The sequence below is a fragment of the Phalacrocorax carbo genome, chromosome 3, assembly GCF_963921805.1.
Source record: "Phalacrocorax carbo chromosome 3, bPhaCar2.1, whole genome shotgun sequence".
Lineage (NCBI taxonomy): Eukaryota > Metazoa > Chordata > Aves > Suliformes > Phalacrocoracidae > Phalacrocorax > Phalacrocorax carbo.
Genome location: NC_087515.1, coordinates 30,533,373 through 30,549,071, shown reverse-complemented (window position 1 = coordinate 30,549,071; position 15,699 = coordinate 30,533,373). Strand labels below are relative to the sequence as shown.

The following is a 15,699-nucleotide window of genomic DNA, read 5'->3' as shown; positions in this document are numbered from 1 at the left end:
GTTGCCTTACACCTTTAAGGTGTGAAAATGACAAATGTGGTCCCTAAAAGGACCAAAACATCAGACTGATTCCAAAATACCAGAAATGGAGGATGCCTCAACACCTTTCAGGTGTAAAAATGACAGATTTGGTCTCTAAAGAGACTGAAGCATCAGGCTGACTCCAAAATACCAGAAATGCAGGTTGCCATAAGCCCGGTTTGATCCTCCAGCACTTAAAAAACCCCAGAAACCCAGCAAACAGGAAATCTAGTAAAACTCCAATTAAGGAACGGGTTAACAGCAGTGAACGGCCCAGCCAAGCCACCCGAGGACAGAGACAGACCTCGCCGCACGGAGCCCCTGAGGACGGCATAAAGCCCCACCCCCTACCCTTATCCGCGTTCCCGGCCCCGAGCTCTCGGCTTGCGTCACCTGACCGCGCACTGCTGCCGTCACGGGCGCACGCGCGCTGGCCGTTGGCGGCGCCGAGAAGCAATGGCGCTGCTGGTGCGGGACCCGTTGGTCCCGCGGGCGCGGCTCCTGCCGCTGCCCCCCGGCGGTGGGTCGGTGCGCGGCCTCCTCCGCGATCGCGCCCGGGCGCTGGTGAGCGACAAAATGGCGGGGGGAGGAAGGGAGCCGGTGGCGGTTGTGGGGGCGCGGCGTGCCCTCGGGTCTCGGGAGGGCGCCGGGCTCCCGGTGGGTGCCCCGCCGCCCGGAGGCCTGCCTCTCCCGGGAGGCACTCTGGTGGCCAGGTGGCTGGCCGGCTGTCGTCATGTCGCGACTGTGGGCACGCTTCTGCTGGTTTTTGTCGCTTAGCTGCGTTGGGGGACTTTCTCTAAGAGCGTGCTGTCGTCTCTTATATATACGTTATATATATATATATATATATGGAAGGTATCAACCTTAACTTATTTACAGCCCAAAAATGTGGGTTTGTTCTGTTTTTATTTTTTTGTTTTTTTTTTAATACAGCATGTTTGAACACAGCGTAAATATTCCCATAGCACGGCTTTTCCCCGTTCACGTTTACAAGCTGATTTAGACTGTGTTTAATTCTTTGGTAAACAGGAATTAAAACAAGCACCATAGGGAATATTTACGCTTTTAAGATGATCTGATTTTTGCTTCCCCTTTGCTCCTATAGGAAGGAAGGAAACGTTGCTCCTTAATGATTTGCTTTGTCAGAATGTTTCACTCTCAGTTGACTGTATGATTCAATTTTCTGTTTTTAGAATATTCCTGAAGAAAGTTTGTATGTGAAATGTAATGGACGACTGGTGAATGATGAAGATGTGTTGCAGAATGGAGCTGTTTATAGTCTGGAACCGAGACTTTGTGGTGGAAAAGGAGGTTTGTTGCTTAACTACTTGTTATTCGTTAGATTCTTAAGTTAAAAACCTTTTATGGTACGGTAGTCTATACTGATAGCAGTGGTCCTAATCTGTTAACAGATCTCCTCTAATGTGAACGACTAATATAATGTCTTTGAGCTGAAACCAAAGTCTATGTGCAAAGCTAAGAATTGACCAGGGAAGCTGCAGTTCAGCTAAATGACTTTGCTGGCGTAGCTCTTCTTTGCTTCTCTGGTCAGCTCAGCTCTACTAGTAGAAATCTGTAACATGCATCATAGTGACTTCAGAGTTGAAAATGTATTTAAAAGCACCTGGCTTCTGAGGCTCTTAAGTTTCATTTATGGTCACTGAGGACCAATATTCCATGTACAAATAGTCTGTGATTTGAGTATGGTATATGTCCTAATAGATTTTTGTCTTCTCTTATTTGAAAAAACATATAAACTTGAAGATCTCAGTAGCTTAAGAAATAAAGAATTCAATCTAAACTAGACTCCTTATGTTGACAAAATATTTTCACTCTGTTATAGAAGATGTATAAAATGATACAGCTGCTGACATTCCCTAAAATGGAACGTGATGTGTGAAGCAAGTTTAGCAGAGTATTTGAGTGTAATTGGAGTATGTTTGCTGTTTCAGTCCAGTCCTCAGAATTTTCCAGCTGTTGAACTAAAATGCTGAATAATTGTGCAGCCTTGCATCAGCCTGCAGTTCAGCTTACTTTGCCTTCTTCAGTTTAAGATAGAACTGGAAATAAATACTGTTGCTATAGCATATGAGGTATTGTGGTTCCTTTAAGTGCCCTAAAAGCAGTGCATATGGTATAAGTTGACAGTATAGGATGCTTCTTTCTCACCTGTTGTCCATCAGCTTCAGTTATCCTGGGATGACACAGGGTAGATACTCTGTGATTCTCTCTGTGTTACTGATTTGCCATTGGGGTCAATTTAAAATCGGTCTTTAACAATTTTGTCTGCTTTCTAAAGTGTTCTTTTGTTTTGACTTTATAACTTAAAAGCCTGATAAAAACAGGCAAACAAACACAGGTCAGAGCCATCAAGACTTACTGTATGGTCTCAAGGGAGTACAGATCATGCAGGCTTAGAAGACAATTGAGCTTTTTATTATCAGACCTAAATCAGCACCTGCGTCCTTAGTGAATACATAGCTGTTGATTTCTGGAAGTATGCCTGGCTACATGTAGCAGCTAGGTCCGCATCCTTCAGAATGTAAAATTCAATAGCATGTTTCATGAACTACAGGAAATTCTCCTCACCAATGCCAGCAATTGGTTTTTTTAGCTGAACGCAGTACTTTTTCTGCCTCATGATACAGTAGGCTGTGTGGATTGCTTACTGTTTGTACCACTTCTTAAAAGTACTTTTGGGGCACTGAAAAGTATAGATTTTTTCAGCACCCAGTTAAAAAACAGTGCTTGGCACTTTCAAATTCCTTGAAGGAATACATTAATATTAATCCACATTGTGTTTCTTTGAGGTAGTTAAACAAGTGTTTTTCTCCATCTGGAGACAACATAAGGTGGGACGGAGAGAGAGAAATCGGCAGCCTTGCTTATGAGTAATTAGTGGCTGAGGAGTGTATAGACATCTATTTTGGGGGGCTTTCCAACATAACATTGTACATCATTATAATCTTGATGAAGCAGCTAAGGCTATCTCCTAAAAAAGTTATTTTCTTTTTTGATAGATTTTTAAAAGGGGATTTAAGTTTGGTGGTGGCTGAAGGGGCTTGAGGGGGAGGTATATCCTGGCTAAATTAGAAAGGACCCAAAATGTTATCTTGAGACAAAAAAGGTTTCAAACCATTTTGCTGGGGAATCCAGAAATAGGTGTTCCTGTTAGAAGTGCTGCACAGGTTCTGGTAAATCTGGAGTCCCATCTGGTGTGATACAGGAGTACAAAAAGGAGATGAGTGGTAAGTGCTGGATACCTTTTTTTCACTTAGTGTTTCAGCATTTCAGCCAGTGACAGTTCTCCAACATGTTGCAACTTTCAACTTACCCTTCATTTCAGCTGCATTGAGGGAAAGTGTTGGATTCGCTGTATTCATTTTTCATAATTAGTTCTTTTGTTGCAAAGAGCTTATCTCTCTTTTTCTTTAGCTAATTCTTGATAACCTTTTTCTCAGGGTTTGGATCTATGCTGCGAGCACTGGGTGCTCAGATTGAAAAGACAACAAACAGAGAGGCTTGCCGAGATCTCAGTGGAAGGAGACTTCGAGATGTCAATCATGAAAAAGCGTAAGGCGTTTTCGTAGGAGCTAGAATTACAAAATAAAATGACCGTGTAGTTAACAAAACATTCAACTGACAGGCTGTTGTAGCACTGAGATTTTATTTTGAATACTAAAAAGAGCAAAAGTGAAATCAAGCACAGATAGACTGGAAGCCAACAGTATTCTTCTGACTATAATTACATTACTGCAAAATAGAGGTGATTGCTGCAGCCTGCTTCTGAGAGACTGTTCTGCACCTCTTGGTTTTCTCATCTGGAACTCTCACGGTTCTTTCCTCGGAAGCTGCCAGACCATGATATTGGGGATATGTGATCTTACGGCTGTTTCTGGCTTCCAAAATAAACTTTACTTTCTTCTCAGTAGCAGAATCTCTGTACGTATATTCCTTCAGGAACTCCCCTGGGCATTGTTATTTGTCTTTCCCCCTTGTCTGCCATCCTAGCAGGTGGTGGAAACATTCAGTAATTACAAAGCAACAAACTGATATTACATTAAATGTTGGAACTGGTCTCATTTTTGTGGTTCTGTCACCTGCAGGATGGCTGAATGGGTGAAGCAGCAAGCAGAACGGGAAGCAGAAAAAGAGCAAAGGCGCTTGGAAAGGCTGCAGCGGAAACTTGCAGAGCCAAAGCACTTTTTCACAAATCCAGACTACCAGCAGCAGTGTCATGAAATGGCTGAGAGACTAGAAGATTCAGTCCTTAAAGGTAGTACAGTTTAACCTCACTTTCTTTCCTCAAAAAATAAAGCAAACGAAAAGTCCCTATAGCCTCACTTCAGTATGAAAATTAAAAAAAAAATTGCTGACAGTAACTTTCAGTTGAAAGAAATTTTAAATTCTGGTAAAATTTGTTGGACTTAATTTTTCCTCTTTGGCTGCTGCTTCTCTTAAATAGCATTGAACAGCGTAGCACAGAAACAAGTGATGCTTCATCTTGCTGTGCTACAGTGCCATCTCGTAATAAAAGCAAAATCCTACGAAGGCAGTGTTGCTAGTTCAGCTGTAAGAATTACAGTCATTTTCAGTGAAGTGATGAAATATAAACAGGTCTTATGTAAAAATGAGAAATGGAATCTGACTACAAAATACCTTGTTTCACTTACTGTTCTTTGTAGTTATTTTATTTATCCACAGATTTTTCCCTTGCTGGCAGCTTGATAGTGAAACTTGAGGCTGAGCGGGATGTAGAACCTGAGAGTTCATTCAGGAATCCAATTTTAATTGACTCTGTGCCTTAGTAAAGCCATATAGGAAAGCTTTTGCTGCTACTGAGTTTATTTTGAAGCTTTGAGTCAATATAAATACTCACCAATAGTGATTATTTTTAGTGTTTTAAATTGCATCTGACATTAAAAGGTAAGTAGAATTTACAGCATATATGAATTTTATACTGATGAAGTAGACTCTTGTTTTGAAGGATTGCAGGCTACTTCAAGCAAAATGGTGTCACCAGAAAGTGGCAGTAGTCGGAAGCGTCCAGGTGAATCTGGAAAGAATGGAGCAAAATCTCGGAAAAAAAAATGTTTTTGGTAAGCATTTTGCCTTGGTTTTATACTCAAGTATTAAGCCTTGAACAGAATGAAAGGCTAGGTACATGCATGCAAATCAACATCTTACCTGAGATGTAGACTTAAATAGGAATAAATACATTGAACTGATTAAATCGTAGAATTGAAAGTAAATGTTGCTGCATTCATGTAGTCCTGTCTCAGCTGGAGCAGACAAACTTTATTTGTGGAAATAGGCACCCTTCCCTCCCTCCCTGCTTTCTAATATGGTTATATTCTACTACTTCCCATTGTCCTTTTTTTTTTTTTTATTAATGAATTTAATTTACAATGAACTTAAAAGGAAGAGTTTTTTTTTACCCTGGCATTTTTCATCTAATGTAACATAAAAGAGAAGCCATAATGGTTCCAGTGGCGTTTGGAGTAGCAATAGGTAGCATGCATTTCTGTATTGGGAATGCTGTAAAAAGATACGTGTTTTGGGGGGATGTTTGGATCCTGTTCCATATTAGCAGTGCTGCCATTTACTAAACAGTGCTAAATAGCTGCTGGAGTAGTTCACTGCAGCTCTCTGAAGTGAGTTTTGGAAAGAGAGAAGTGACAATAAAACTACTAACAAAAAAAGTTAAAATAGATTAATATTCATTAGTAACATACTGATTGTGCCAGGCTGGGATTGGAAGGATTAGATGATGACGACAGTTCGGATTGTGAGGATGACAGTGAAGATGACTCCCCTCGTGCATCTGACGGAAGTTGTCCATCAGGCAGCAGATACAGTGAAAATGCTGGTAATTCAAATGAATGTTCAAGCAGCTCCGTGGTTTCAGTAGAGGATACTCCATCTACCAGTGTAACTGAGAAACCACTGGAGCAGCCAGAAGGTACTGGAAAACATCTGCAAGGAGAGACATGTGCAGGTGGGCAAACTGAAATTCCAGCTGATGAAAACAGTAAAATGACAAAGCCTGTGAAGGAAGAGGCCCAAGAAAAGAATGAAGTAACCCAAGCTCTGAAAGAAGAGGAACAAGAAAATGTTTCTTCTGAGGCACAGGAAACGAGCCAGTTACAGAGCACAGTAAGTATGAAGCAGTACAAGATGCAATAGTCTTTTTCTTCAGCTGCTTTTACTCAATCACTTTTCCCTTTGTGGATCGCAGAAAAGGGGAGGGGATTTGTGTCCTATGACTTCAATGCATTAGGTGTAAGTGCTTGAATTAGAATCATAGTCTCCCTAACAAGCTAATCAAATCTCCAGTTTGATTCAGAGCACAAAATATCCCAAGCTTAAAAGGAAAAGCAGCTTGACTGAAGATGCCCCATATGACTTAGGAAAATAGAATGTAGCAAGTTGATGGAAGCTGCAGCCAAAGACGACTCTTGGTTGACAGTGTCTCCATGGTGAAAGTTGAATTGTGGTATGGTAGCATTGTCTTGAGAGATGTTAAGTAGAATGGGTCAAGGAAGAACTTTATAAGATTAAGATTCTAATAGTGTAGAGTTTCTACTAAAATGCAGTTGCCCTGGACTCTCTAGTAGTGTCTTTCCTGAGAGCTTTGTTTCCCCTTGGGGTTTTTCAGTTGTTGTTTTTTCCTCCTTCTACATAAATAAATATGCTCTGGATCCAGAATTCTTTACTGAGGGCGAAAAAAGGAAATAAAATCCTTTTGTAGAATGAAACGCTCGTATCAATACTTTTCTTGAGACATTACCAAACACTGTCAAATTATAACATAATTTGACTTTAATATTTATAATTGACATCAATGTTTAAATTAGAAGTTGTCCCAAGTAGAGTCCCCATAGCCAACCAGCTGATCAGTTTTTCTTAGTTTCTATCATAAAAAGACTTGAGTCTAGCTCATAGAGAGCCCTAGAAGTCTGGTGCGAACTTCAGTTCTTCATTGAACACTGAAAGTCTGAAAGCAGCAGCTCCTTCACTAGAGAGACAGGATTAGTGTAAATGATGGGTGTCGTGTGAACTGCAAAGGATGGTGGACAAATGGTTTTAAAATTCATCGTCTGGTGGAAGCAGGTCTGTACTGTTGCCATACCATTATCTCTCCTGGCAATCTGGGTTGGTATCACAGCCCTCAACCAGGTCTGGAGCAGTGCTGACCGTGAGGTTCCTTCTCTGCTTATTGGCAGAGGATGGCTGGGATTCTTCTCCTGAAGAGGCTTTGGATCAGTCTTCTAGCCAAGGGAGAATATGGCTTTTCCCGCTGAATTGACAAAAGCCTGAGTAATGTTTGGCAATAGAAGGTGCCAATACTTGTGCTTCATTGCCCCTTGTGTAATAGTACTATTAAAATTTTTAGGGTGTAATGAATCTAGGCTTATTCTAGCAGTAAAACAAAATGTGGTGCTTTTTTCAGGCTAGGGAGTCACTCGGATTTTCTGCCTTGTTTCAGCTGGAGCAGAAAGTCTACCATTGGTTGCCCCTGCCAATGACTGAATTCTGATAAGTGAAAGTTTGATACAGTTAAATACAAAGAAGACCAAGGATGTAATCTGATAAATTAGAACTTTGTCATCTACTGTAGAGCTGGCAGATTTTAAACAGGATGTTTACCACTCTTCACTGTTTACCTTTCGCTCAGTATTTGTGAGACTGTCTATTTCTAGAACAGGAAACTCCACCAATGCAGTGGCAGATTGTTATTGCAGGTGGAAATATTTCTGTAATAGTCCTTAATGGATTGGTTTTTTTTTTTAAATAGGATAAGAATAATGAGGCAACCAGTCTTTTTCTGTATGCTCAGCAGGACAAAGGTTCTGATTCTGCTAGCATTAATTGTATTTGCTGAGTCCATAACAGAGTGGTCTCATTCCCACTGCTGCTATTACTTGCTCTGAAGTCCCTTTGATAACTCCAGCATGATACATACTCTAAGACTAATATATGCTTTAAGCATTGAATGAAATGGGATTTTTGTGTCCTTTTTAGTGTGTTAATGTCAGGTGTTAGTGTGTCATTAAATTCCAGCATTTGAGTTATCCAGTCTTTGTCTATGTTCTTTCATGGACAAGACCCTGGGCTTGGACTAGACATTTTGTAGAGGTCCCCTTCAACCTTGATTATTCTGCAAATACACTAATTCCTTTTAACATTAAATTGTAATCTATTTTCTTATGGCAGGATGAGATTTGAACTTCAGAACTTGCTCTTTTGTTAATCCTGCTAAGAAGCGAGTGCTTTTATATTTATTTTTATCATCACGGTGTAACTGCATTACAAATAACTATTCGTCCTCCTTCCTCCTGCTGCTGGGGGCATATTGGTTATATTATACATCTGGATAAAAAGCGGCTGATAGCTTTGCCGTGCCTCTGGAAGCCAAGGTTAAGCGACTGAACAGCTAAGTGAGATGGTGGGCTGTTGTTTTTAATTCAGTGTTCTTTGGAGTGCTTAACTTCCCTGGGGGTAAAGACAGTGTCAACTTGTTTTGTCTCCAGAGGAATAGGATTAAATACTGCCACTTTCTTCAGCATTCCTCTATTCCAAGTAGAATGTGTTAATTCTAGTGGAATAATTTTTAAAAGTTCAGTGGTGTGTATATCATTTTAAATGACCAGTGCTTCTGTCTTGGAGGCTGTGTACATTGCAAGCCTAAGCACATCTGCAGCTTGTCTGGACATGTTAGAGCGAGCCCTTAACTAGCTAGCAGAGGTACTGCGAGGAGCAGATTTGTAGCAGCACAGTTGGACACTGGGTACAAAGCTCACCTGGGCATTCACCCTGCTCTTGGGTGTGTTATCTCTGCTAAGATTTCCATGTTTTATGACAAGGCTGCTGGCTGGCTTCAGTTTTCTTGTACATGATGCAGTGATACTTTGCCTGGGTAGCATTAAATACTGCTAATAATGAGAATATACAGCATAATACATACGGAGACATTGCTTAACTTTATTGAGTATCATTAGGAGCATGAGATAATCGTAATTGAAGGTCTTCTCAAAAACGAAGCATTCTGTCTATACTTGTTCTTCCCCCCCCAATCAGGAAGAAAATAAAAATAGTCTGATGGGATGTTTTTATCTTTGCAGGAGGCGGAACCAATAGACCTACTGGCATTCAACTCTGCTGCTGAAATGGAAGCTCTGGGTTTAGATAAACTGAAGATGGAATTGATGTCTTTAGGACTGAAATGTGGAGGCACTTTAAAGGAAAGGGCAGCAAGGCTTTTTTCAGTGAGAGGACTGTCTAGAGACCAGATGGATCCTGCATTATTTGCAAAGCCCACTAAAGGGAAAAAAAAGTGATTTTTTTTTTTTAAGATGTAATTTTGTATCTGTGTGTTTTTTAAATTTTTCTTATTCTGTTGTTATACTGCCACATAGAACTCTTTGGCACCCCTGGATGTCTTTTGTTTCTATTCTTAAGGAAGTTTGATTAACATAGAGTAAGTTGCTAGATAGTGAGTTAGTTATGTGTTCAATATTAAAGGAGTGAAACTACTATCTTTTGATAAACTTTACAAATAGTTACAACAAGTCTTAATGCAACAAGTAGAGCAAGCTCACTGTATATGGAAAGAAATAACCTGAATGTTTTCTGGAAAGTGGTTTTGTGACACTGTCATCACCTATTTTAAGAAAAACATCAATCCTTTCTTAGCGTTATATTGAATCTTCTTTAATGTGTATTCTAGTTAGCAGAGTTACAACCATCATTGGTTGAGAAATATTGAACTTATGTTTCAGGCTTAAAAGCTGAAGTTTCTTTATATAAAAAGAACATTTTTATATTTATGAGGTCAGTATAAATAAATATGCTGTGCTATGAGTTTCTGTGGGATGTCAGGTATCAGTACGACAAATTATTAATGCGTGTAAGTATTTCTTTTAGAAGAAGTTTGCTCTGGAAAGGTATCTGAGTGAGGGAAAAGGGAAGAACCACATCCTTAAGAAATTAAAAATAATAAAGTATACCTGCTGAAGGTTAGTAACATACAGAGCAATCATCTGAAGCTGAGTGGGAAATTTAGGATGGTTTTAACTTTTTTTTTCAGTGATAAAAGCAATGGAATTGTCTCCCAAGGACTTAAATACCTGTAGTGGTGGTGCTTTATCCTGGAGCAGCATCTGTAATCTCAGTGCTGGCAGTTACCCTGTGAGGTGGTAAGGGCCCTGTGCAGGAAGGGCAGCACGCTCGCATGACTGTGGGTGCAGCTGCTGCTTCTCTGGTTGGAGAGGCTTTCTAGAAGTGTTTAGTTCAGTGCCTCAGATTTCAGACTTTACCACCGTATGCTGGAGAATATTATGTTTATTATCTACTTATCAGGTTTTCTTGTAGAGACATGAAAAATTAAAAATTATCTCTCTCCTCTTCTGGCATTGTACCATCTGTTCATCTGTTTTAAACTTTGGCTCATGAAGTAGTTTTGAATTGCAATCCTGGGAGGAAGCGGGATTCACATGCTAGGAAATCAGTTCACTCCTATAGTATTTAACGTCTCTGACATGAGCAGCTTGTATCTGATATTTCAGTCAGCTTTGCAGTCTTATGATTTGTCAGAAACTCTTTGGTTTATGCTTGGAAGTTTTGGATTGAGAGAGGGTGTTAAAGCTCAAGGATTTATTGTTGACAAACTCTACAGGCAAACTCTTAAAACAGTCGTGTTGGTGCAGCTGCTCCAAAATGCTGGTTAACCTGACGGTTTATCCTTCCCTCACGCACCGGACCTTCCCAGGCAGGCTTTGTTATAAAATGACGTGGGAAGGAAGGCTCGCTGCCCCGCCGGTCTCAGCGCGTCCCGGCGGCAGGTGTCGCTGCGGGCCTGGGCTGCCGAGCCCTGCCCCGCCAGCCTCTGCGGCCAGCCGGGAGGCAGCTCTGTGCCTCCGCTTAGATCCCGGTTTGTAGTAGGCGGGGCTTGGCCCTCCTGAGGACAGGGGTGGGAATTGGGAAGTGCAGAACTTATTTCTAATGCAGCAGCTGATGTCTATGCAAATCAAAAACACTGCATGCGCTACAGTTTTACTACCTGCAGGACGGATTTGAGACTATTCACCTATTTGCAAGCATATTTGATGTGGTTAAATAAAGGTATCCTTTCAGCTGAGTATCCCCAACTTCTAAATTCACAAGATAAGCTTCGTTAGCATCCCAAGGAGTTACGAAAAGGATGGGCTGGCATTTGCAGTGGTGGTAATTACACTATCATACACAAAACCAGCACTTGTTTGACACGGTGTTCTGAAAACGTAAATCATGGCACTTGAGGGCTAAATTGTTAAAGCACATTTAATCTGTTCTCTGTTTACCTACCTATGGGATCCAAAAGTAATTTTGCAGTTTATCATTAGTATAATCTGGTTTTATATGATGAGCAGTGACTTAAATGCAGCAAATTATATAGTAGGTAAGAAGGTGTTTGGTGGCAGTAAAGCACTTGGCATGTCTGACATTTTAATCTATAAGGGGGTCTTGGAAAATGTAAAGAAAGATAAGGAAGGGAAGAGTAGTGAGTCATTAAGTCTCTGTAAATCACATCTCATGGGGGTTGTCACAGGGCAAATGGACCCTGGGTAGAAAGGAAGTGGTTTTGTTTACTGAATATGTTTCATTAGGAAACTGGAAGGGAGGGAGGTCACCTCAATGTAATGAAGTTATGCTGGGAATGTTACCCACCAGTGGCAGTCCCGCTTGGGTGGCAAGCCTTCGGTGTGCTTACTGCTACTCTCATAAAGGCATGGACACTGTTTGGGTCAGGAGAGCCTTCAGCTACATGAACACCCTCGAGCTCCCCTGTAGTAAGGCAAGGACAGTGTGGGCCAAGAGAGAATAGGCCAGTTTAATGACATGTTTTGGCAACAGCTCTTGCCTAAGTTATTTTCCCTCACTAATTGCACCCTTGCTTCGGTTGTGCTGACGCAGCCATTTCTTAGCCTACCCCATGCGTCACCTATTTGCGTTTTGTTGTTGTTGTGGATTCCCTGTTAAACCAGATCAGTTCCCTGATGGGGCATACGATGTGGCTATAACAAATTTGTACCAGTGCAACCAAAGTAGCATTACAGAGGGCAGGGAATAAATGCTGGGTGGTGAAGGGGAACTAGAATATTTTAAACCAGCAGTAGTGCCAAACAACTTATTGATCAACTGTGTCTTCAGTAGTGCCATAATTAAAAGAAATACCCTACATTGGTATTAGAGCACAAGAGCTAATGTGTCACTTGAAACAGCTCCATGCTTAGACACATTTATTTGGGAATTGTTTAACTCCTGCAGAGCTAAGCAGGAGCACGGGATTGCTCTGGGATACGTCCACATAACAGGTCATCCTCGAGCACACTGTCTGGAGAGCTGTTCAGGCACTCGTGGGCAAGGCTAGACTTCCATGTGTCCATAGGGCGTCCTTCAGAAAACATCTGGACAGCAAACAGGACTCGGACTCATCCTTCAACGAAACAGAAAGAAGCAGGCAAAGTGCTTGAAGCTTTCTTAAGAATTTGGGTAAGAAAAGAAAGAAGTCAACAAATACCAGTTTAAAAAACGAAACAAAACAAAAAACAACTTTAAACAAACTATTTCAACATAGTACGGGCCATTTCCATAGGACAGTGTGGCCTCAGAATAGGGGTGATCTTTCTACTCCAGGGCCAGAGGATAATGCAGAGTTTGCAGTACCCTGCCTGTATCTATCTTTTTCCAAGGATTAATGCAGCTTTGGATTTCAACAGTGTTTCTGGTTGTAAATGCACCGAAACTGTGAACATCTTCCCAGAGAAAAGTTTCATGCTCCTGTGTAAATACTTCCCCAATAAGCAAGTGGTGTGACCTACAGAATTCTTCTGAAGTGTCATTTTAAATGCATTTATTTCAAACATCTAGAAGATCTAGTGCACTGCCTCATGTTTCTCTTGCATTTCAGAGTTACTGACTGAAAAAAAATTAATTGGCCAAAATGGTGGCACAAACCTGAGGGAGGGCTTTTCCTCACCTCTTACAGATCCATCTATACCCAGGAAAGAAATATAAGTACAGGTACACAAAAAATAGCATGGAACAGGGCTGGTCATTACTCAAGAAAAACATTCAAATTTGGTAAGAAATTGCTTCTGGCTGGCAAGTTCAAAATTAGAGCATACTGCTTCCTTCTGTGCTGCTTTCTAATAAGCCTTTGGTCTGCTGATTGCTCAGTGCCAAAAAGCAATACTCGGGACCATCCAACATCACCAAACAGGAACATTCATAGCTAAACTGGAATTTTTTTTTTTTTTTTTGGCTTATTTCTGTGGCACAAAGGACCAGAAAGTTGCTGTTGTTCAGTGAAAATTTATATTTTCATTCCAGCCCAGAAGAAAAAACTTCAGAGAAATCAAATGTCACAAAACCCCACCTGGCTTGGCTTACCGGTGTTTTTGATTTCCACTAATGACTTCCATCTCGGGATCTCCCCACAGTGTAAGAAGTACTCAAGAGTTCATATTCACGAGCGTACTGTAAGATTAGGACTCATTACTTGTTTTCTAAACTGAGCTACAGAGAAATAACTTGTGGATGTTTAGAAAGCTCATCACCAGCAGACACAGCAACAGCCTTCAGCCAGAAGGCTTCTTTCCCGTTTTCCTTGCCTGGCAGTCCTCTGCAGCATGGACAGATAAATTACTTGCTAAAAAGCCACTGAAGTGTTTTGACCGAAACAGCACTTCACTTGCGTGTGATGGAATTTCTTCCTCTGCTTTTCCGAATCTGACAGCTTCTCCTCTTGCTACTGTAGGTGGCACTGAGCTAACGGCAGAAGGTGCATCCAGTTTCAGCAGCGCTGACGAAACCCTCAGCTCTTAACAACAAAATACCTGACCGGAGGCCCTGACTTTGCTGCATGGTGCACATGCATACGGTGCTGCTGCAGAGTGGGGGTATTAGGTCACGTTTACATCATTCTGTCTATTCCAGAAACAGCCAAAATTAATCATTTCGGTCCACCTGAAATTAATTCTTATTCAAGATTTTGCTTTCTGGAGAATGTTGACATTTTAAAGGCTTGTTTGTAGTGATGTCTATGTCTATTCTCAGGAAGATGCTGCTTTTAAATCTTAAAGCTTTCTCCAAAACATTTAACTGGCAATGTTAAAGGCTTCACCCTAGCTAGTTAACACAGCCACCTCAGCTGGCTTGTGTTACAGCTGAGCGATTAGGGTGGCTTTGCAAATTAACATACCTAATGGCACCTGAAGGTAGGGAAGTGACAACTGCTTTGGCCTCCTCCAGCTGTTCAGGAGGGGCTGGGCAGGCACTGGTGCCCTCCAGCACTGCTAGCGGCTGGGCAGGGGCTGGCTGATCCAGGATGGTTAGGCTGGATTTAGACCCACCAGCTGTGCCTTCTTGGGAAGCATCGCGGTGGCCTGAGTGCATGTGCTACATGTCCTGCTTTTCCCCACTGTGCTCGCTGTGTGTCTTGATGCACAAGGAATCAGGAATTTGCACAAAACTTGGAGCACAAAAAGGAGCAAGAAGCTCTTGAAAGACCTACCTGGGATGTGTGGAAAGAGCAGCAGTGTTTATAAGGAGCCAGCCAGCTTGTGAAACATCTGCTGGAAATATTACACATCTGAGTGAAAACATGATGTCTGGTGGTTATAGATGGCACCTTGTGGCCTGTGTGATACTGTATCCAGCATAGGGTAACTAGCTGAGGCCTCCTAAGTGTGACAGAGTTACTGATGTCTGGGCTGGAAGTTGACAGTCATCTGTGAAGCAGCAACTCTGAACTGATTGCATTCATTTTCAGCAAAAAGAAAACAAACTTTTATAGGGGATACAGGTACGTGGACTTTCAAAGGAGCAGATTTATCATCACTAAGAAAATTAGAGGAAGGAAAAATATAAACAGAAAAACACAAACGTTAGGGGTACCTTTAAAAATAAAATACTAAATAGCTTAAAAAAAAAAAACCAAAACCCCTGATTCAGCAATTGTCAAAAAGGATACTGAGAGCTGTGGACTGACGACATGACTTTCCAGTGCCCAGTATCCCCAGATAACTTCTTATTTCCTGCCATGGTTAAAAACTGTTTCTTGGCCGTTCTGTGTCTGCTGGTTTAGCAGTAGGGAATCCCAGCACTCAGCAACTCTGGAGTGCCCTTGTGCCCCTGGAGCAGAAGGCAGCAGTTGTCAATAGCTTTTTATTCTGCTTTATTCTGAAACCTGCTGAGGTTGTGCAGGGTGCTCTCCCGCACCCGCTCCAGGAATGGACAGAGGAGTTCAGGTCCCAGCTGCAAATCCAGCACTTTGCACAGGAGCTAATGTCACATTTACAGTAATGGCAAAAACTAGGAGATGTTGAGACTGTTAAGAGGCTCTTCTAAAAATATCAAAGTCCTGCAGGATCTCTGCCTCCCTCCTTCTGTTTGCCCTGGGTTCGCCTTTCCCAGACTCCAGCTGTTCCCAGCCAAAGCCAAGGAGCTCCTCTGATTATCACCTTTGCTGGGATGTGGATTGGGCATCTGACTTTCCACCCTCACCAGCAATTAGAAGGCTGCCCTGAAAGGCAAAGTGTCAGACACTCTTGGTAGGAGTTTGTGAAATGCAAAGGGGAAAAAAAACAGAGAGGGAGAGGAAATAAAGTCTCGACAGCAGGGTACAGCTGCAAC

At 41.7% G+C, this 15,699-nt stretch overlaps 1 protein-coding gene across 1 annotated transcript; it reads left to right on the top strand.

Moving 5' to 3' along the window:
- The first annotated feature begins 426 nt into the window (after positions 1–426).
- On the top strand, positions 427–10,441 carry SDE2 (SDE2 telomere maintenance homolog). The gene is made up of 7 exons (XM_064446364.1): positions 427–585; positions 1,215–1,332; positions 3,483–3,594; positions 4,128–4,297; positions 5,009–5,120; positions 5,769–6,177; positions 9,147–10,441. The coding sequence occupies exons 1-7, from the start codon at positions 478–480 to the stop codon at positions 9,360–9,362; spliced, it is 1,245 nt and encodes a 414-aa protein (XP_064302434.1). The 5' UTR covers positions 427–477; the 3' UTR covers positions 9,363–10,441.
- Positions 10,442–15,699: the final 5,258 nt, after the last annotated feature.